Source organism: Balaenoptera ricei, chromosome 1 (genome assembly GCF_028023285.1).
Source record: "Balaenoptera ricei isolate mBalRic1 chromosome 1, mBalRic1.hap2, whole genome shotgun sequence".
Taxonomy (NCBI): domain Eukaryota; kingdom Metazoa; phylum Chordata; class Mammalia; order Artiodactyla; family Balaenopteridae; genus Balaenoptera; species Balaenoptera ricei.
In genome coordinates this window covers 100,275,122-100,296,379 of record NC_082639.1, presented here as the reverse complement: position 1 = coordinate 100,296,379, position 21,258 = coordinate 100,275,122, and the positions used below count along the sequence as shown (strand labels likewise).

The window sequence follows — 21,258 nt, the reverse complement described above, 5'->3', positions numbered from 1 at the left end:
TAGTCCTTGGTCATTCATTCTCCATGGTTCATTAATCTCTTCTAGAATACATGGTAACTGTGGAAGATATTTTGGGTAAAATAGATGATGTTGACACGATACTCTGTTGTTCTGCTTCCTAGCATCCTCACATTCTGTGTGGATACTTTTGCTTCCTAAACTGATCACGAGTATCAGACTTAGAGAATGATACCTGTCTTTCAGATGAGGCTGCCATATTTTGTGCATGAAACTTAGGAAAAACTATATTTGTCACTTGGCATCAACCTCTTCATCATAAAGATCTGTTGAGATACTTCAGTTCACAGTTTCAACTGGTGAATACCTGGGTTTATTTATTATTACTCTGTGTTGCTACTGTCTAATAAAGAATATGGCACTAGACTTCATCCTAGAGTTTCAGGTAGCCTAATCCTTATTAGTGCCTGAGTATTTAACCATTTTTTTTCGAACAGGCACAGTTCATATAGCTAGTGTAGTCTTAACTTTCTATTATTTTAGAATGTTAATGGGATACACATTTCACTTTCTCTTAGTTAATAATACAATAAACCTTTTGTTTATTAAAGGAAGAGTACTCCCCACACCTAAGACCAGATTCTTGTATCTACCTGGTTATAGTGCAATTTGGAGATTTTTTTTTCCTGGAGGTTGAGATTTGGAATATTTACATTAACATAGGCAAAAAAAGATGCTGCTTTATTATGTCTGTCACCATGAAAACTTAGCTGCATCTTTTGAAATATCAAATATGAATTTTCTCTAAAATATTCTGAAATAGGTTAAATCTTATATAAATATTACTTTGTGCAATATTGTTGTGTAGTTAAATGCATATTAGCAAAGTATAGAGGTCACTGTGTAAACCGGTAGAAAAGTAACCATCAGCAAATACTGCAGTGATTAGTTAGAATCTGTATTATTCCTTATATATATGTATATGTATGTATTCTCTGTTAAAAAGGATGAAGACAAATAGAGAAACATTTCGATGTAAACCATTTATGAATTGGAAGTGATGTTGGTTTTAGTTATCTTTGTAAATAAGGTAATTAGAATGGTATGAACAGTAATGTGATTATTGCAGGGGTGTTTTAAAATCTTGGGTATAAATTTTAGGGTAAATTCTGGTTTATCAAGGCTAGTTTTTAAGGGACCTGCCTTTGAGGGTGTTTTTTGTTATTTTGTTATTTTAGGGGGAAGGGGTTAATCACAAAGTATGTGGGTTTGGGTTATTTCTTATTTTTGTTTTTCTGTCCAGAAGAATTTCATAGAGCTTTACCAGGCTGTGCAAAGGAAAATTCTTCTCAGGCAACATTTGCTTTTTAAAATAATCATGAAGAACAAGGTTGTTAAAGCAAAAACTTTTAATTTTTTTTCTTGTCTTCCAAGATCCGATTTCCCCATCTCCCACTTGCCATCCAGCAGCAGATGCCATCTGTCATCTAAGCTGGTCATTGCTAATAAACAAGGAGACTGTCTCCTGACAGCCATCACTGTGTATAATCACTCAGGAACCAGCGGATCTGCAAAGACCTACAATCAAAAGCAAATCCCCATTTTCTTTTTATAAAACATTCTACCCTCAACTCCAATATAACATATTAAAAGAGTATAAAAATGTTTAAAATCATGTACTAATAAATTCATTGTATGTTAGAATTGCAGTAGAACCGAGAGAGAAACATTTAGCTAGTAATGTATCTGGGAACTGAATGTCTTATGTGAGTATTAGATTTTAATAGCATGCTTTAAAGACTGATGAATATAAAAGCGCAAGTTTTGAGTTTCTTACTTCTTTAAAGCTGTATCCTAGTTTAGTGATACAAACGATAGCAACTTTTCTAAAATCATTAAATTATTTGGTTTGGTGGAGTGAGGCATGGAACAATCTGGCGTCTTCTGACTTGTAGTGATGGCAGTGAAGTTGTAACTGCAATGTAAGCTGATCTTCCTTTTTTGGTATGTTACCTGTTGTGCCAGCTCTTTGAGATTACTTGCAGAATGTGGCTATAAGTTTTAGTATTTTGTGGAGCAGAGGGATATTTTTTAAATGTGCTTATGGAAAGGACCCAGTAAATGAGTAAACTTAGTAACTAGAATGATTTTATGGTATTCACTAATCAGGAGAAAAGTCTTCCCCCTGCCCCAGAAGTCATTCTATAATTACCAAGATACACTAGGAGTAGGATTATGATTCAAAGAAGTATCCCAAATTCATAAAGCAATAATAATAAAAACGACATATTTCTTTCCCTTCCAAAGTTTTTAACTCTTTAAAAATGAATTCCTAGGCTTAATTGTACTTTTAATTTGCTAATTTAGTACTTAGAATTTGTTTCACTGGTACTTTATTATTTTGAATTTAAAGACTTTTGAAAGGTGCCCTTTCCCCTTAGAGATAGTTGGAATAACAGTAGACATATTAAAAGCTCTTGTAGGGGGAAAAAGGGGCTTATATAAAATTATTTACTAAACCTTAGGAAAAGATGTCTTGCATCAGTCTTAATAGGCATAAAGTTCATGCTTAATGACTGGAGAAACTTTTGCTTATTGCCTTTCCCTCTATAAATATTGTCTAGAATGAAAGCTAATTTAGGAACAAGATACCAAAATTCAAAAAACCCCTTAGTGCATGTATTCTTGATTATTATTATTCATTATTAGATCATTTATTTTCATCTATATTTGCCATTAAAATTTTATTTGCATTTATATCTTTAGAATAATTGAGTTTGTGTCTTTCTGATAAATCTGTTTTATCATTGCTACAAGTTTTTAAAAAAAACCTTTCACTAGTACATGCCAGAGGTTCATATTTCTGCTAAGTATTATTTTTTAAAAAACAGGTTGTAGCTGTATTTATTGGTCATGCAGTAAGTAGAGGAAATGTACAAGACAGATGTTTTTCTTTAGCACATAAGGGACCTATCCTCATCCTGAAAGTTTGTTGCTTTAAAAGCAAGTATCCGTAAATATTATGGCCTTCCATTTTCTTCATACATCTTTTAGGATTCACTTGTGCATGTAGTTGAGACCACTGTCTCTTAATATAGCACTTTTCAATTCTCTCTAAAGAAATACTTATGTACTACTATCACATGTTGTAAATTTTCATGTAATAGTGTTTTCTGTGACTAAACTCCATTTTGATTGGCAGCTAAGACTTTTTTTCCTGTGGCTTTAATTTATCTAAGAGGTCTTTGCATATAGATGAAATGTATAATTTGCCTGGCGGACTATTTGCGTTTTGTGGCCTTAGTTTGTTTATTGACATTAATGAGTGTTTTAAAAAGGTTTTTAATGAATAGTCTTAAATCTAAATTTGTGTGAATAATAATCCTTTTAACACAGTGCTTTTTTGTAGCTGTCTAAGTGTGTTAAATTGTTAAGCTATTTCTTTGTAAAATAGGACAATGGAATGCATAGATTTTTTTTTCCTGTAAAGTATTTTTTTAATAAACAAAGTCTGATTTGTCCTTTACTGATGTTTCATGACGAAATGAATAGCACATGTGAATTCTGGCTACCTGGAACCTGTTTTTAAAGTATTTGTCCCTCCCTTCTCTGTCCCCTATTATTTTGTACTATTAGAGATTACAAAATTAGAAAATCTTGACTTTCCTAAAGAAAGTTCATAGATACTGGGGGAAAATTTCATCCATATTGAGAGGCAGTTAGTTTGGGGGAAGAAGAAAAACTATGCTTGGTATTTGTGGCAGTTAACGCCTCTTGCTGCATAAGTTGATTTATCCCTATGAGAATAATCTTAAATTTTTGTTCTGGGGATGTCGATATTTTTGAAAGTACATGCATGCAGTATTAGTTAATGAAGGGGGTTTATAGAAGTTTCAGATGTCATTGATGTATTAAGTGACATAACTCACTGGATTTTTTCCTCATCAGTTTTTATTTGTGTGAACTTCTCTTTAATTGAGGTACCTGTCCTAAGCACTGATAGCTCTTGTTTATGATTAGGAAAGGAAGAGGGAGGGAACGAATGTTTTTTGAGTAACTGTTGAGGGCCAGGCACTTTTTATGAGGGTAGCTCATTTAATCCTCACAGCCTTGAGTAGGAAGGTAACAATACAATCTCCATAATACAGGTGAGAAAACAGGTTTGTTAGGTTAAATAAATTACCCGAAATCACATAGTTTGTTAGTGGGAGCAGGGATTTGAATGCAGTTCTGGGTTCAAAGCCCATGCTTTGCTCAGTGAGAGCCTTACCTGATTTCAGTCCTTCTAGGAACTCCCCCCAAAGCCTCTTTGTGTGCTAAGCAATGAAGTAAAATGTTTAATTAGTGTTATTTACGTCTTAAAGCAAATATTTAGATATACAAAAAATGACTTTTTCATTTTTCCAGTGTTGTTTTTGTGTGTGTGTGTGTGTGTGTGTGTGTGTGTGTGTGTGTTTCAAAGTCAGCCATTTGTCTTGAAACCAAACAGAATTGTCATGTTCAGCTCTAAGGATGGGAAAAGCTGTCAAGAAGCAAAAGCAGAAAGGAAACTACTGCCAATGTGTGGAATATAAAAATCAAGCCTGGGTGAAATAATTTTACATTAGTTCTATGGGAGTTACTTTTATCTTAGTCGATTTTCCTCATCGGTAAAACGGGGATAATAACTTCCACCTTATGTCGATTTGATAATCAAAAATAATGATGTAAAACATTTAGAACTGCACTTAGGCTTTCTGCAGTGGTCTAATCGTTATCTCATTAGCTTTAACTGACTCAAATGCTACAATGCTGGGCAAGCAAGGACAATACTTCAAGTGAGGTGAGAATGGCCGTTAGGGGGTCAGTGTTCCGTTAATGGCCAAAAAAGTATAGAGGAGGAAAGAGGCTTAAAACCTTCTTAATGTATCTTTAAATATTCATTTGAGGTCGCAACCGTTCCTTTCTCCTGACCTCTATCAGCCTGCTTGATTTTTTAACCTAGAAACAATTCTTCCCGCCGCTACCTTCCCCTACCCTAATTTGGGAACTGCCAAATGACCGTTGGCAGTCCTGGAACTGCCCCCCAAGCCTTGGCCCTCTTCTTCCTTTACCCTTGAGCACCCAGAAAGCTTAAGTCCCAGAGCTGCTGAGGGACGGGAGAGGAAAGGAATTAATAAGCCGCAGCCTGCCAGGACTTTCGTCCCAGGACAGCATAAATTCATGAAAACATTCGTTCATTCAGCAAAGGTTGAGAACCTGTGTGCCAGGCTCCTGCCAGGCCCTAGTCTCTGACCTCATGGAGCCCCCAGCCCATTGAGGAAGACCGATAGGATATAATGAAGCACAAAGAAACAGAAAACACAAGGAAAGATAAGCGTTGCAAAGAAATGAACGGGGAACTATTGGAATATCTGGACCGACCTCCTTTAGATGAAGGGCTGGGAAAGTCATTTGTGAGAAAGTAACCTGAAAGGTGAGCTGGGGGAGCTGCTCCTGGCCTTGATCTCCGTGTAGCCCCCCAGCCCCTCCGTCCCGAAGCCTGGCGGAGGCTCGGCGGGAAGGCCCCGGGCCGGGGGCGGAGCCAACTTCACAGCGAAACGCGGAAAGCGGAAGCCGCGGCCCCGCTGCACCGTGGTCTGCGGAGCTGCTGTTGCCTAACTCTCGGCCGGCTGAGTCACGGCCCTTCCAGGCTCGGCCTAGCGAGGACGCGCGCCCGCCGCCCCGAAGCAGCTGCCACCCGGGCCTTGGGACCTCTGCACTTGACTTTTTCCAGCGGGCACAAAGCCTTTTGCCGTTGCCGTAGCGACTGGCAGCCTAGCTAAGACCGCCTTCACTTTCTATCCCCCTCCTTTCCTAGCTCATTCTTTGCTTATTTTAGGGTCTGTCCGATGACCCTATAGGTCGGGCTTGGAGGGCGCCGGCTCTCTGGCAACAGACTGCCCTCCTCTGGGCGCTGGGCGGCCGGCTGCCTCCGAGGCTGGGGCGGCCTCCGCAGTCTCCATGGTAACGGCCCAGACGGCGTCTCCGCCTCGGGGGGAAGATGAGGCCTGCCTGGCCCGCCGCCTCGCCCCCGGCCTCCTGGCCGGGCCGGGGCCACTGAGGAGGAAGGTCCCGGCCGCCGGACTGCGGGGCAGCGGGCACCAGGTGAGAGCAGGACCCTGGGGAGCGGAGGAGGTGGGGTGCAGGTCAACTCCAGCGACCTCCCCTCCTCTCCCTCTTCCCTGCATCCCTGAACACGCTCGCACAAAATATCGCAGAGAGGCTTCTCCGGTCGCCACTGCGCCAGAGGTTTTTTCGGTATGCTTTTGTTTTTGTTTTTTTCCTGGCAAACAGCCGGGGAACGAGACGGTCAGCAGCGCATGGAGAGGCTGAGAGAAGCGTTTTTTGAGTTCTACCCAAACTGGGAGAGTACCTTTCAGCAACTGGACTCACCGACTGGTTTTCCTTCATTTTCAGTGAAATCCCATTCTGCGGCTGGAGACACAGATGGCCTCAAATGAGAGAGATGCTATATCGTGGTACCAAAAGAAGGTAATATCAATGTATTTTTATTTGTAAAGCATGCTTCCTGCAAGAAGGTCCCACAAAGAATACCTATCATGTTAGTTTTCCTTGAGCTTGGTAGTGCAGGTATTCTTACATGATATCTCTCAACATAAATGGAAAAACTGATGGACAAGGTCATTAGGTCTTTTGAAGTCAGTTCCAGGTCCCCGAATAAGAATTTCAACCTCCCATCTCCAGGCTGCATTCACAGTGTCACAGCAATGCTTTGAGAGTTTGCTTCTGATCAAACTGCTGTTTTTTCAGGCATAAAACTTTTTATCTGCACAGCTCAGATTTGTACTGTCAACAATCTTAATGAGCTGTCCATTACCTTTTATTTCTCTCTAGTTTCCTACTGATGTTTTTCTTAAGTGGAAGTATCTTTTAAGGTGATATTTAATTTGAAATATTTTGGACATTGCTTTTCAACTTACTTTTAGATCCAGCTAACTTGAGAATTTTGAAGGAAATAGTCCTAGGAAATAATAATTTATTCTAGCCTCAGAGAAGCACAGACATTTCCCAGATATCATATGGGTACTTAGTCGTTTCATGACTTTTGTGAGACTTGACCCAAATAAAAGGATTTCCTTTGCATCACTTTAAATAGCCTGCTTCCTATTTCAGATTGGAGCATATGATCAGCAGATATGGGAAAAGTCAATCGAACAGACTCAGATTAAGGTAAATTGATTTCTTTGATTTTTCGCTTTGTTTTACTGCTTTAATATGAAGAGTGGATTGTATTTACTTTTTAAAAATTCTGCACTTATGCACCAAGTATGGCGTTCTTTGTTCTTTGAAGTTTATAAGGAAAACAACACTGCAAATGGGATGATAAATGACAATTGACATTTGGCCTCCGTATCAGGGAAATAGAAAGGGGTGGTTGGTCTACGATGAATTTGAAAGCAACTGTCCCATATAAATGGGGCTATGGCTTTTTAACTCTGGCGGTAGTTAGAGTTAGTTGTGGTAACGCAGGCCAAGTATTGCCACAGCTTCAGGGTTTTCAAGAGAAGCTGTGAATATGCATTTTTATGTGAAATATCCAGGTTTTTTAGATCATCTCCTCCTCCTCCTCCTTCCCCCCTCTACTTCCTATTCTCCCCCTCCCTCTCCTCCCCCCCTCCTCCCCTACCTCCTCTTCCTCTTTTTCTTCCCTGAAAGTCAAATAAAACCCATTTGTTTCCTGAATCTCTTTTTCAATTACTGGTTTAGAGTATGGGCCTAAGTATTTCAGGTTCTTAAACTTTTTTCTACACTGCTTTTGGAACTGAGCAGATTCTTGGAGTTATTTCATGCTAGCCAAGCAACCAAAAAAGGATGTGTAATTCAGAATGCCAGTTTATTAATTTATAATAGGGGAGGGGAGGGTTAAATAATCTAATGTTCCAAAATCAGGGTTGTGGGATCAACATGTTTGGGGGGGTGTGCAAATTAGTCATGGAAAGGTTGCTTGGTAGCCAAATGTAATTGCCTAGTCTTGAGAGACGGGGAAAAACCTAAAGACCATCCTGCCCTTACAGAATGTCTCTCTATTGACATTAATACTTAGATCTACAGATTCCAGGGTCTTACCTCCTTGGAAAGTACTGAATAATGGCTGGCAGATTTTTGTTTTTGGACCTTTCTTTTTTAAAGATTTTTCCATAGACCCTCTATTAACATTAAAAAAAAAAAGGTATATATGGGTGTAATACAACTTAATAGTTCTATTTATCTCCAAGTCAGATTGATTGGACTGGGATGTTTAAATCTTGGGTGAAATACTTTTAGGGCACATTCTTTTTGTAAGCCACTCAACTAGAAAGTTGTTTGAACTGCATGGTACTTGGCTAACTTTTCATAATTTTGAACAGTCCTTGATGTTTTATATTAATAGGAGATGGGATTAGGATGAATAAATCCCCCAGTTTTATTTTGTAACTCTCTAAATCCTGTCCTGTTATTCTTTTGTGAGCTCTGAAAAGTATGGGTAGTAAGTCTGGTATAATGGAAAGAGCACAGAACTGGGAGTTGGATCTCCTTTTGTGACCTCTGTCTAGCCTTGTGATCTTGAACAAGCACTGTAGTTTGTCTGGGTTTTGGTTTATTTATCCTTAAAAGGATTTTACTTCCTGCTATAGAATTTCATTACCTACCTCCTTCCCCTACCCAATTTAAATATTTCCTCAACTCTTATTTCCATGACATTTTATACATACCTTCCTTTTGGTACACCATATCCTGTGTTATTTGTTAACCTGTGTGTTTTCATGGACCTCAAGGGCAGGCATTGCATTTGTATCCCACTCTTAGAACATTCTGAGTCATACTAGGAACTCAGTGTTTCTGTATTTGATTAAACTCCACCTATTATGTATATTTTTATTCATTGTTTTCTCAAAAGGTAATCTATCTAATACCTCCTTAATGTATACTTTTTAATTTAGGAGTAGAAAGAATAAAATTAAAGGGGACTCTAAAAATTTGCTGAGTTAATGTACCAAGGCCTCCCAGGTGCGAAGAATACAGTCAACAAGACACACATGGTTCTTGCCTTCATGAATTTTATAGTCTAATGGTAGTGGGAGAAAAGCCAAGTTATCTTTTTAAGTATGTTTAAGTCTTAGATGGAAGCTGACCAAAGTACAAGGCACAAAGAAGTATTTAATGCAATTTAAAACAGATTACACAAATATAAATTTTTTTGAAAACAAAAAAGAAAAAAAGGAAAGAAAATTAAAAAACAAAAAAGAATAACAATATTAACATCAGATCACAATACAATAAAATTAGAAATTACATAATAAAAATATAATTCAAAATTATAAAAAACATAAATTTAAAAAATCTTAACTTGGATCATGAAAAGTGGTAGGAACTGTTCTACAGACATTTACTGAGCTACTATGTTTAAGGCATTTTGCTCGGTGCTGAGCACAGAAGTACAACGCTTGTATAAGGGAAGAATAAGTAGCCCAATCTGGTTGGGGTATAAGGTAAACAGATGAGATGATAGGTCATAAATCAGTTTAGAGCTGAGTTGACTGCTTTACTAAGAACTTTAGATACTGTACTATATAAAATGAAAAAATTTGTATGGTTTTTAAGTAGAGGGGACACATCATATCTGTATTTTTGAAGGATAGAAATAAAAACGTAGATATAACAAAATTTGTAGAATGCTTCCAAAGTAATACTTGATGAAATTATATCACTCTAAATGTCTGTATTAACAAAAAATGTCTAGATTGACTAGGAAGAAAGAGTTACAATGATTCAAGTTAACATATGAAGAACCTGAGAAATAAAACAATAATAAGTCAAAGTAAAGAAGGGGAAGAAATATCAAAAATAAAACTAAAACAGAGACTTCCCTGGTGGCGCAGTGGTTAACAGTCCGCCTGCCCATGTGGGGGACACGGGTTCAATCCCTGGTTGGGGAAGATCCCACATGCCGCGGAACAATGAAGCCCGTGCACCACAACTACTGAGCCTGCACTCTAGAGCCGTGCACCACAACTACTGAGCCCACGCACTGCAACGACTGAAGCCCGTGTGCTCTAGGGCCTGTGCTCCACAACAAGAGAAGCCACCACAATGAGAAACCTGCACACTGCAAGGAAAAGTAGCCACCGCTCGCTGCGACTAGAGAAAGCCTGCGCACAGCAACGAAGACCCAACACAACCAAAAAAACCCCCAAAAAACAAAAAAAACCTAAAACAGTGTTCATGTATTCTTCATTTAACAAATATTTGTTGAGCACCTACCTACCATGTGTCAGGCAGTAGGATGGGCACTATATCTATATAATGATGAGCAGAAACACTCAACATTTTTTGGAGCTCATGGTAAAGTGAGAGACAAACAATAATAAAATTAATCCTACTAATGAATAAAAATTACTTTGTGATAAATGCTAAGAAGGAGAGCTACTATTTACAAGCTATTGTAACAGGGAAATGGACCTAGTCAATGAGGTCAGAGAAGCCTTCCCTGAAGAATTGATGCTTCAAGTGAGATCTGAAGGATGAATAGCAGTTAATTAGGTCAAGAACAAATATACTAATCCGACACAAACTCTTTCAGAAAGCAGAGGAGGAAGTATGCTTCCCAACTCATTTTTTGAGACCAGTATTACCCTGATTCCAAAGCCAGACAAAGACAGCACAAGAAAATTTGTCATAACTATACTACAAAGCTACAGTAATCCAAACAGTATGGTATTGGCACAAAAACAGACACATAGATCAGTGGAACAGAATAGACCACCCAGAAATGGGCAGTGTATTATATGGGCAATTAATCTACAACAAAGGAGGCAAGAATATACAATGGGGAAAGGACGGCCTCTTCAGAAATGCTGTTGGGAAAGCTGGAAAACTACATGCGAAAAAATCAAACTGGGCTACTCTCACGTGATGCACAAAAATAAATTTAAAATAGATTAAAGATTTTAAATGTAAGACCTGAAGCTGTAAAACTTCTGGAAGAAAACATAGGTTGTACACTCTTTGACATTGGTCATAGTAATATTTTTGGATATGTCTCTTCAGTCAAGGGAAACAAAAGCAAAAATAAACAAATAGGACTACATCAAACTAAAAGACTTTTGCACAGTGAAGGAAACTATCAATAAAATGAAATGACTACCTACTGAATGGGAGAAGATATTTGCAAATGGAATATCCAATAAGGGGTTAATATTCAAAATATACAAAAAATTCATACAACTAAACATCAAAAAACCCAAACAACCCAATTAAAAAATGGGCAGAGGATCTGAATAGACATTTTTCCAAAGAAGATATACAGATGGCCAACGGGCACATGAAAAGATGCTCAACATACTAATCATCAGGGAAATGCAAATCCAAACCACAATGAAATATCACCTCACACCTGGCAGAACAAATTACAAGCGTTGGTGAGAATGTGGAGAAAAGGGAACCCTTTTGCACTATTGGTGGGAATGTAAATTGGTGCAGCCATTATGGAAAACAGTATGAAGATTCCTCAAAAAATTAAAAATAGAACTACCATATGACCCAGCAATTCTACTGCTGGGTATTTATCTGAAGAAAACAAAAGCACTAATTAGAAAAGATATATGCACCCCTATGTTCATTGCAGCATTATTTACAATAGGCAAGATATGGAAGCAACCTAAGTGCCCATCAGCAAATGAATGGATAAAGAGGATGTGGTATCTATATACAATGGAATATTGCTCAGCCATAAAAGCATGAAATCTTGTTGTTTGCAGCAACATGGATGGCCTTAGAGGATATTATTCTAAGTGAAATAAGTCAGACAGAGAAAGACAAATACTGTATGATTTCACTTATTTGTGGAATCTAAAAAAATAAATGAACAAACATAACTAAACAGAAAAAGAGTTACAGATAGAACAAACAGGTGGTTGCCAGAGAGGAGTGGTGAGGGGAAGATATAGGTGAGGGAGGTTAAGAGGTACAAACTTCCAGTTGCAGAATAAATGAGTCACCGGTATGAAATGTACAGTGTGGGGAGTATGTTCAGTAATTATGTAATATCTTTGCATGGACAGATTATATCTAGACTTATATTGGTGGTCATTTTGAAATCTATAGAAATATGGAATCACTATGTTGTATAACAGGAACTAACAGACTATTTTAGATCAATTGAATTTCAAAAACAAACTCATAGAAAAAGAGATCAGATTTATGGTTACTGGTGGTGGGGTGGGGGGTGGTTGGAGGAGGGGGAATTGGATGTAGGCAGTCAGAAGGTACAAACTTCCAATTATAAGATAAATGAGTACTAGGACTGTAATGTACAACATGAATATAAATAAAGCTGCTGCATGTTATATATGAAAGTTGTTGAGAGTAAATCCTAAGAGTTCTTATCACAAGTAAAAAAAATTTTTTTTCTATTTCTTTAATTTTGTATCTATGAGATGGTGGTTGTTCACTAAACTTATTGTGATAATCATTTCATAATGTATGTAAGTCAAATCATTATGCCGTATACCTTAAACTTATACAGTGCTATATGTCAATTATAACTCAATAAAACTGGAAGAAAAAAATCCTACCTGAGGCATAATATGGAGCTTTTAATAAACTATCATACTGATTTATTAAAAAAAAAAGAGAAAAAGTGTCCTAAACATAAGTGTAAAAATCTTTAATAAGATATTAGCAAACCAAGTTCAACAACATGTAAAATGGATTATCTACCATGACCAAGTGGGATATCCGAGAAATATGTTGTTGTTTTAACATCTGAAGATAAATTAATGTAATATATCATATTAATAAAGGACAAAATGCATGGTCTTTTCAGTAGAGACAGGAAAAGCATTTGACAAAATTCAATGCCCATTACTGATAAACTAGTAATTTCTTCAATCTGTCAAAGGATGTCTATTAAAAAACCTGTCATTGGGATTGACATATATACACTAATATGTATAAAACAGATAACTAACAAGAACCTGCTGTATAGCAAAAAATAATAATAATAATAAAAAATTATCATGTATTTAAAAAAAAACAAAAAACCTACAACTAACACTGTAGTTAGGGATTAAAGACTGAGTGCTTTGTCCCTCAAATCAGGAACAAAGCAAGGATGTCTGCTCTCACCACGTCTATTTAACGTTGTACTAGGGATTCTAGCCAGTGTGGTAAGGCAAGGAAAAAGAAATAAAAGGCATTGAGAAAAGAAAATGAAAATTGCTTTTATTCATGGTGACATGATCCCATATTTAGAAATTCCTAAGGCATTACTAACAATAAATGAGTTTAGCAAGGCCTCTAGATTTAAGATCAATATACAAACATTATTTGTATTTCTATATACCAGCCATGAGTATTCCAAAAATGAAATTAAGAAAACAATTCATTCACAGTACATCAAAAAGAGTAAAATACTTAGGAATAAGTTTAACAGAGTATGTATAAGACCTATATACTGGAAACTATGAACATTGCTAAGAGAAATTAAAGATCTGAAGAAATGGAGTAGCATTTCACGTTTGTGATCTGAAAGACTTAACATTGTTAAGATGGCAGTTCTCTCCAAATGTATCTATAGATTCACTATAGTCCCTTTAAAGTTCCAGCAGACTTTTTTTTTTGGTAGAAATTGATAAGCTAATTCTAAAGTTGGTAAGGAATGTAAAGGACCTAGAATATTCAAAATAAGTTTAAAAAGAATAGAGTTGGAGGACTTACTGGATCTCACAATTTACTGTAAAGCTGTAAGTAATTCAGATAGTGTAGTATTGGCATGAGTAATAGATCAATGGAACAGAATAGAAGATCTAGAAATAAATCCCTACAGTTTTGATAAATTGATTTTGACAAAGATGCCAAAATAATTCAATGAAGAAATGATAGTCTTGTCAACAAATGTTGCTGGAACAATTGGATATCTACATGTATAAAAATGAACTTTGATTCTTACCTCACACTGTACACAAAAATTACTTAAAAAGGATCATGGACTTAAGTGTAAGAACTAAAAGTCTAAGGTTTTCTAGAAGAAAACATAGAAGATCTTTGTTAGCCAGGACATGGAGGAACCAGAACTCTCATACACTGCTGGTGGGAATGGAAAGTAGAAAAATTTAAATATATATACTTCTCATATGACCCAGCATTTCCACCCCTAGTTATCTACCTAAGAGAAATAAAAACATATGGGCACATGCAAATATTCATAGCAATACTATTCATAATTGCCAAAAACTAGAAAAAAAAATCCAAATGTCTATCAACTAGTGAGTAGATAAACAAATGTGTTATATCCATACAATGGAACATGACTCAGCAATAAAAACTATTAATACATGCTACAACATGGATGAACCTCAAAAATGTTATGCTAAGTGAAAGGGACCAGACACAAAAGACTATATTCTGTGATCCAGTTTATATGAAATTTCTAGAAAAGGCAGGTTTATAGAAATAGAAAGCAGATCAGTGTTTGCCTATGGCTGGGGGATAGGAACAGAGACTTACTGCCATTCTTGTTTTTCAGGTGATGGAAATGTTCTAAAATTTGAATGTGATGATGGTTGTACAACTCTATAAATTTACCAGAAATCCACCAAATTAACTACTAAAACTACACTAAAAATAAGTGAGTTTTACAGAGTATTAATTATACCTCAATATAGCTGTTTTCTTAAATCACATCAATAGAAAAAAATAGGAGAAATCATAATGTAGTATACAACAAATTCATATATATTCCCAATGAAAATTGTCTTCTAAAATTTCTTAATTGAGAAAATATATTAAATCTAAGGTCTAACATTATTTTCAGTAATGAAGCTCAACTTAGTCCCCCCCCACAAAAGAATAAAACAAGAATGGCTCCTATTACTATTATTTAACATGCTGTTTGAGATATATTTGCTAAGATGAGCAAAACATTCTAATTAATATTATCTTTGCTTTTAAAATATTTGTTCTTTTATTTTTCTAATATTAGAATAACAAAAATCAGTGTTTGAAAATGATATGATTTTACACCTAGGAAATTTTAAATGGCTAATCATAAACACAGAGGTGATTTCAGCTGTATTTGTAACCTTTTATTTCTTGAGCTGGATAGTGGGCACATGACAGATGAGACACCTCATTAAAGATGACAGTTGGAATATGTGCATTAATCTCCATCTGGTTTCTTCTGAAAATTCTCTAAAATTATAATAAATAAGAAAAAAAATCAACCTACAATAGGAGTGAAAGAATGGGAGAGAAGACTACTGTAAAAGAGAGCTGTTAACACAATTTTGAAAGTTGGAAAATGGATGTAAAGAAAGTAAAAATGTAAGTGTCTATAGTAGGGGATGCCAATGGGAAACAAGTGAACTCCCTGTTTTAAAACACCTGTATTTAGTGGTTACCAGTGGGGAGAGGGAAGTGGGGAGGGACATTATAGTGGTAGGGAATTAAGAGGTGCAAACTATTATCTATAAAATAAGCTACAAGGATATATTGTACAACACAAGGAATATAGCCAATATTTTATAAATCACTATAAATGGAGTATAACCTTTAAAAATTGTGAATCACTATATTGTACACCTGTAGCTTATATAATATTGTACATCAACTATTCTTAAATTTAAAAAAAATTAAAGGAAAAAGACCCCTGTATTTAATTTCTGAAAGACTCAGGAATTAGATGCATCAGGTATAGTTGCAGGTATGAGGTAGAACTGGAAATAGGATTGTTTGAGCATATGTATGAGGGGCAATAGACCTACCCCCAGATCCTCCACCTTATTCTACACAGCCTCATAGTTACCTTATCTTCCTGTGACAGAAGATTGAAGTTTGCTCTCTGGAGAGGCTGAAACAGAGAAGTTCTGGATTCTAGAATACCATACACAAATGAGAATGGGGTGAGATACTGTACTCATAAAGGAGATTAAGTAAAAGTCTGGTGGCCAGGCTTATAAGCTCTAAACAGAAGACTGGAATTTCTTTTTGCACAAGCTGACTGAAAAGACCTAAGGATACTGGAAGTGAAATGGCTGGCTACTCTCTACAATGCAGCCACTGTTCAACAAGCTTCCCCTGCTGCACACTGAATGGGCATTCAGCATGTTAGTGCCTCACTCTTAAGTGTAAATAGATAATTGAAGATGCTCAAATATTTGAGACCTAAAGAAAAAGAAGGAAAGAGATTTTAAAAAATGATACAGGAATTATAAGAATACTATTTTTAAAGATATAATTAATATATTTAAAGAACTGCATACTATTTTTAAAAAAGTCTATAGATGAAAAAGTAGGAGAACCAGAAAATAAAAATAACCAAAGTAAATTCAGTAGAGAAGTTGGAAGATAAAGTTGAGGCCATTTCCCAGAAAAATAGTATGAAAGAGCAAGGAAAAAGAAAATAGAAAAGTGAGTGCAGTTCATGCAGGAAGCCTAAAATCCAACTAATTCCAGGAAACAGAAATACGTGGAGGAGAAGAAATTATCAAATAAATAATATTTTAAAATTTCCCAGAGCTGAAATACACATATTTACAGATCAAAAGGATCTTTTGAGTGATCAGCATTATTATGAAATTTCAGAACTAAATTTTAGAAAGATTCAGTTCAATCTGCCTCTTGTGTTTCTCCTGTGAGTCTCCTTTATTCACACAAAACACCACTTCTGGTCACTAAATGTGTGGAGGTTTTTCCCTACACCAGGCAATTCTCTGTGACACCAGCTGGGTATCCTACAATTCAACTCATTTCTGACACTGTGTACCTGGAGGTAGTGTCAGCTCACACAGGTTAAGGGCTTGGTCCCACAAGACTGCTCCTACCCCACTTTGGATGCCAACTGCAAGAAGTAGGTCCTAGGTTACCCCCAACTTCTGTCCAATTTGGCTACAAGTCAGAAGTTCCCACAACCTTCTCCTCAGGTTTGATTAATTTCCTAGGGTGGTTCACAGAACTCAGGGAAACACTTCCTTAAACATTTACCAGTTTATTAAGGAATATGATAAAGGATACAGATGAATAGCCAGATGAAGAGATACATAGGGTGGGGTCTGGAAGGGTCCAGAGCACAGGAGCTTCTGTCCCTGTGGAGTTTGGGGTATGTCACCCTACTGGAGTGGATGTGTTCACCAACCTGGAAACTCTCTGAACTTCATGGAGGCTTCATCTAGTAGGCATGATCAATCATTAACTCTGTTTTCAGCCCTTCTCCCTTTGCAAGAGAATGGGGGAGAGGGAGGGCCTGAAAATTCCAAGCTTCTAATCATAGTTTGTTCCTTCTGGTGACCAGCCCTCATCCAGGAGCCATCCAGGAGCCCACCTAGAGTTGCCTCATTAGAACAAAAGGCACTCTTGTCACCCAGGAAATTACAAGGGTTTCAGGAGCCCTGTGTCAGGAACTGGGGACAGAGACCAAAATAAATTTCTTTTTACAAATCACAACATCACAAGAAATTAGAAATTAGAGCCTGGGTTAAGCAGGGAATAGAGAGAAGGATCAAAACAGATCTTATACAAGATTGGGAGTCAGAATGACATTGGGCCTATCAGCAGCAACTTCTGGCTCATCTGGAAGTTAGAAGATGATGGAACCTTCAAAGTTCTCAGAGAAAATGGCTTTCAATCTACAACTTTATGCCCAGTCTAACTATTAACAAGTATAAAGGCATCACATGAAAATATATTCAAACTGTCAAAGTCTAAAAAGTGTGTCACTCATGTCTTCCCTCAGAGGAGGACGTGTACTGTATACGAGTGAGTAAACCAAAAAAGAGGAATCCATAATATCAGGAGACAGGATGGCCAACACAGAGAGAGGTAAAAAGAATTCTGGATTCTTAAGAGATGTCCCAAGATGAAAGTTCATTTATGAGGCCTAGAAAATAACAAGACCAGAAAGGAGCAGGAGGACAGGAAACTGTGGTATATAGACATCTTCAAGGAGGAAAAAAAAGAAACCAGTGTTTGTTGTGTTTGAGCACACTGGGAGCAGATTTATAACACTTATAGGGAGTTTCAAAATGAATTAGTAATATATATGTAGAAAGTTAAGTGAATGAAAAAAATGAAGCTTGTCATATATGGCCTTTCTTATGTTGAGTTTCTTTCCCTCTATACTCACTTTGCTGAGTTTTTATCATAAATGGGTGTTGAATTTAGTCAAATGCTTTTTCTGCATTTATTGAGATGATAATATGATTTTTATCCTTCATCTGGATAATGTGGTGTATTCAATTGATTTGTGGATGTTGAACAGTCCTTACATCCCAACATAGGAGCACCTAAATATATAAAGCAAATATAAACAGACCTAAGGGGAGAAATAGAGAGCAATACAGTACTAGTAGGGGACTTCAGTATCCAACTTTCAACAATGGATAGATCATCCAGACAGAAAATCAATAAGGAAACGTTGGGCTTGAACTGCACTTTAGACTAAATGAACCTAACAGACATATACAGAACATTCCATCCATCAGCAGCACAATACACATTCTCCTCAAGTGCACATGAAACCTGCTTCAGGATATATCATATGTTAGGCCATGAAACAAAGTCTTAACAAATTTAAGAAGATTGAATTTATATCAGGTATCTTTTGACCACAGTGTTATTAAAGTAGAAATTGATAACAGGAGGAAAACTGGAAAATTCAAAAATGTGTGGAAATTAAACAATATAATCTTGAACAACCAATGGGTCAAAGAATCAATTAAAAATTTTGAGACAAGTGAAAAGGAAAAAGTCTATACACTTACAATGAACTGTCTGCAAAAGAAATTAAGAAAGCAGTTCCATTTACAATAGCATCGAAAAGAATAAAGTGCTTAAGAATAAATTAAACAAGGAGGTGAAAGATCTGTACACTGAAAAATATGAAACACTGATGAAAGAAATTGAAGAAGACACAAATGAAAGGTAGCTCATGCTCATTGATTGGAAGAATTCCTACTGTTAAAATGTAATGTATAACATGATAAATGTAATTAACACTGCTGTATGTTATATTTGAAAGTTGTTAAGAGAGTAAGTCCTAAGAGTTCTCATCACAAGGAAAAAACTTTTTTTTCTATTTTGTTAATTTTGTATCTCTGTGAGATATTGGATGTTCTCTAAACTTGTAATTATTTCATGATGTATGTAAGTCGAATAACTGTGCTGTACACCTTAAACTTATACAGTGCTCTATGTCTCTATATTTCAATAAAACTGGAAGAGAAAACAAAATCTATTATTTGGAAAAGGAAAAAGATATTGTTAAAATGTCCATACTACCCAAAGCAATCTACAGATTCAAAGCAATCTCTATCAAAAGTCCAATGGCATTTTTAACTGATACAGAAAAAGTAAGATTCATATGGAACCACAAAGGGACCCCAAACAGTTAAAGCAATCTTGAACAAGAAGACCAAAGCTGGAGACATCTCATTTCACTTTCTGATTTCAAATTGTATTACAAAGCTATAGTAATAAAAACAGTATGGTACTGGCATAAAAGACACATAGAGCAGTGGGACAGAATAGAGAGCCCAGAAGTAAACCCATGCACATAGCGTCAACTAATCTTTGGCAAAGGCACCAAGAATACACAATGGAGAAATGACAGTCCCTTCAATAAATGGTGTTGGGAAACTGGATATCTTCATGCAAAAGAATGATATCAGACCCTTATTTTACACCAAACACAAAAATAAACTAAAAATGGATTAAAGACTTAAATGTAAGACCTGAAACTGTATAACTCCTAGAAGAAAACATAGGGAAAAATCTCTTTGACATTGGTCTTGGAAATGATTTTTTTGAATTTGACACCAAAAGCAAAAATAAACAAATGTGACTATATCAAACTAAGAAGTTTTTGCACAGCAAAGGAAACATCAACAATATAAAATGCAACCTAATCCAATTAAAAAATAGGCAAAGGGCCTGTATAGACATTTTTCTAGAAAGGACATACAAGTGGCCAGCAGGTATATGAAAACATGCTCAACATCTCTAATCATTAAGGAAATGTAAATCAAAACCACAGTGAAACATCACCTCATTCCTGTTAGGATGACAATTATCAGAGAAGTCAAAAGATAATTAGCGTTAGTAAGGATACAGAGAAAAGGAAACCATTGTATACTGTTGGTGGGAATGTAAATTGGTACAGCTGTTATGGAAAAGAGTATGGAGGCGCCTCAAAAAAAATAAAAATAGAACTACCTTATGATCCAACAATCCCTCTTCCTGGATATTTATCCAAAGGAAATAAAATTACTTTCTTGAAGAGATATATGCACTTAATATTCATGCAGCATTATTCATGGTAGCCAAGATATGGAAACAACCCAAGTGTCTGTTGACAGATGAATAGGTAAAGAAAATGTGCCCTATCTCTCTGTCTGTCTCATGAGGTGGAATATTATTCAGCCTTTAAAAAGAAGGAAATCCTACCATTTGTTACAACACAGGTGAATCTGGAGGGCATCACACTAAGTGAAATAAAACAAACACAGAAAGCAAATACTGCAAACTCTCACTTGTAAGTGGAATCTAAAAGAGTCAAACTCATAGAAGCAGAGAGTAGAATGGTCACCAGGGGCTGAGGTGTGGGGGAAATGGGGAGATGTTGGTCAAAGGTAACAGACTTGCAGTTATAAGATGAATAAATTTGGGAGATCTAATATACAGCATGGTGACTATAGCTTATAATACTGTATTGTATACTTGAAATTTGCTAAGAGAGTAGATTTTAAATGTATGCAACACACAAAAATGCCAAAAAATACTAACAGTCTGAGGTGATGGATATGTTAATTAGCTTGATTGTGGCAATCATTTCACAATGTATATCAAAGCCTCACATTGTATATCTTAAATATATACAATTCCTATTTATAAAGGTAGGGGGGAACATGAGGCAATTAACAATTTCAGGGCAAACAAAATTTCCAAGAAAGGAAATATAATCATTGGTTACTACTTGACTTAGGTGGGAACATGTTTTATGTAATCATAATACTCTAAACATCAAATATTGATTTAACTAAAATTGTGAGAAAACTATATGGGGGAAACTATAGTGCATGCGGGAGGGCATGTGTATGTGTTTTTGGTGGTGTAATAATAATAATGATAATGAATATTTAGAATGTGTCTTGTATTATTTTAAGAACTTCTCTTTCTCTGTCTCTGTCTCTCTCGCTTTCTTAATCGATCCTTACAACAATTCCACGAGGTAGATATATTACTCTCATTTTACAGGTGAAGGCACTGAAGTACAGAAAAGCTAAG

General features: G+C 36.2%; 1 protein-coding gene across 2 annotated transcripts in view; it reads left to right on the top strand.

Annotated features, from left to right (window-relative positions):
- The first annotated feature begins 5,560 nt into the window (after positions 1 to 5,560).
- The window catches only part of PHTF1 (putative homeodomain transcription factor 1), a 61,781-nt gene continuing 46,083 nt past the window's right edge, over positions 5,561 to 21,258 (top strand). For both annotated transcript variants that reach the window (XM_059928259.1, XM_059928251.1), the window contains exons 1-3: positions 5,561 to 6,084; positions 6,397 to 6,471; positions 7,114 to 7,170. In XM_059928259.1, the coding sequence (XP_059784242.1) occupies positions 6,427 to 6,471; positions 7,114 to 7,170 (102 nt within the window). In that variant the 5' untranslated portion in view covers positions 5,561 to 6,084; positions 6,397 to 6,426. The remainder of the gene's footprint in view (positions 6,085 to 6,396; positions 6,472 to 7,113; positions 7,171 to 21,258) is intronic.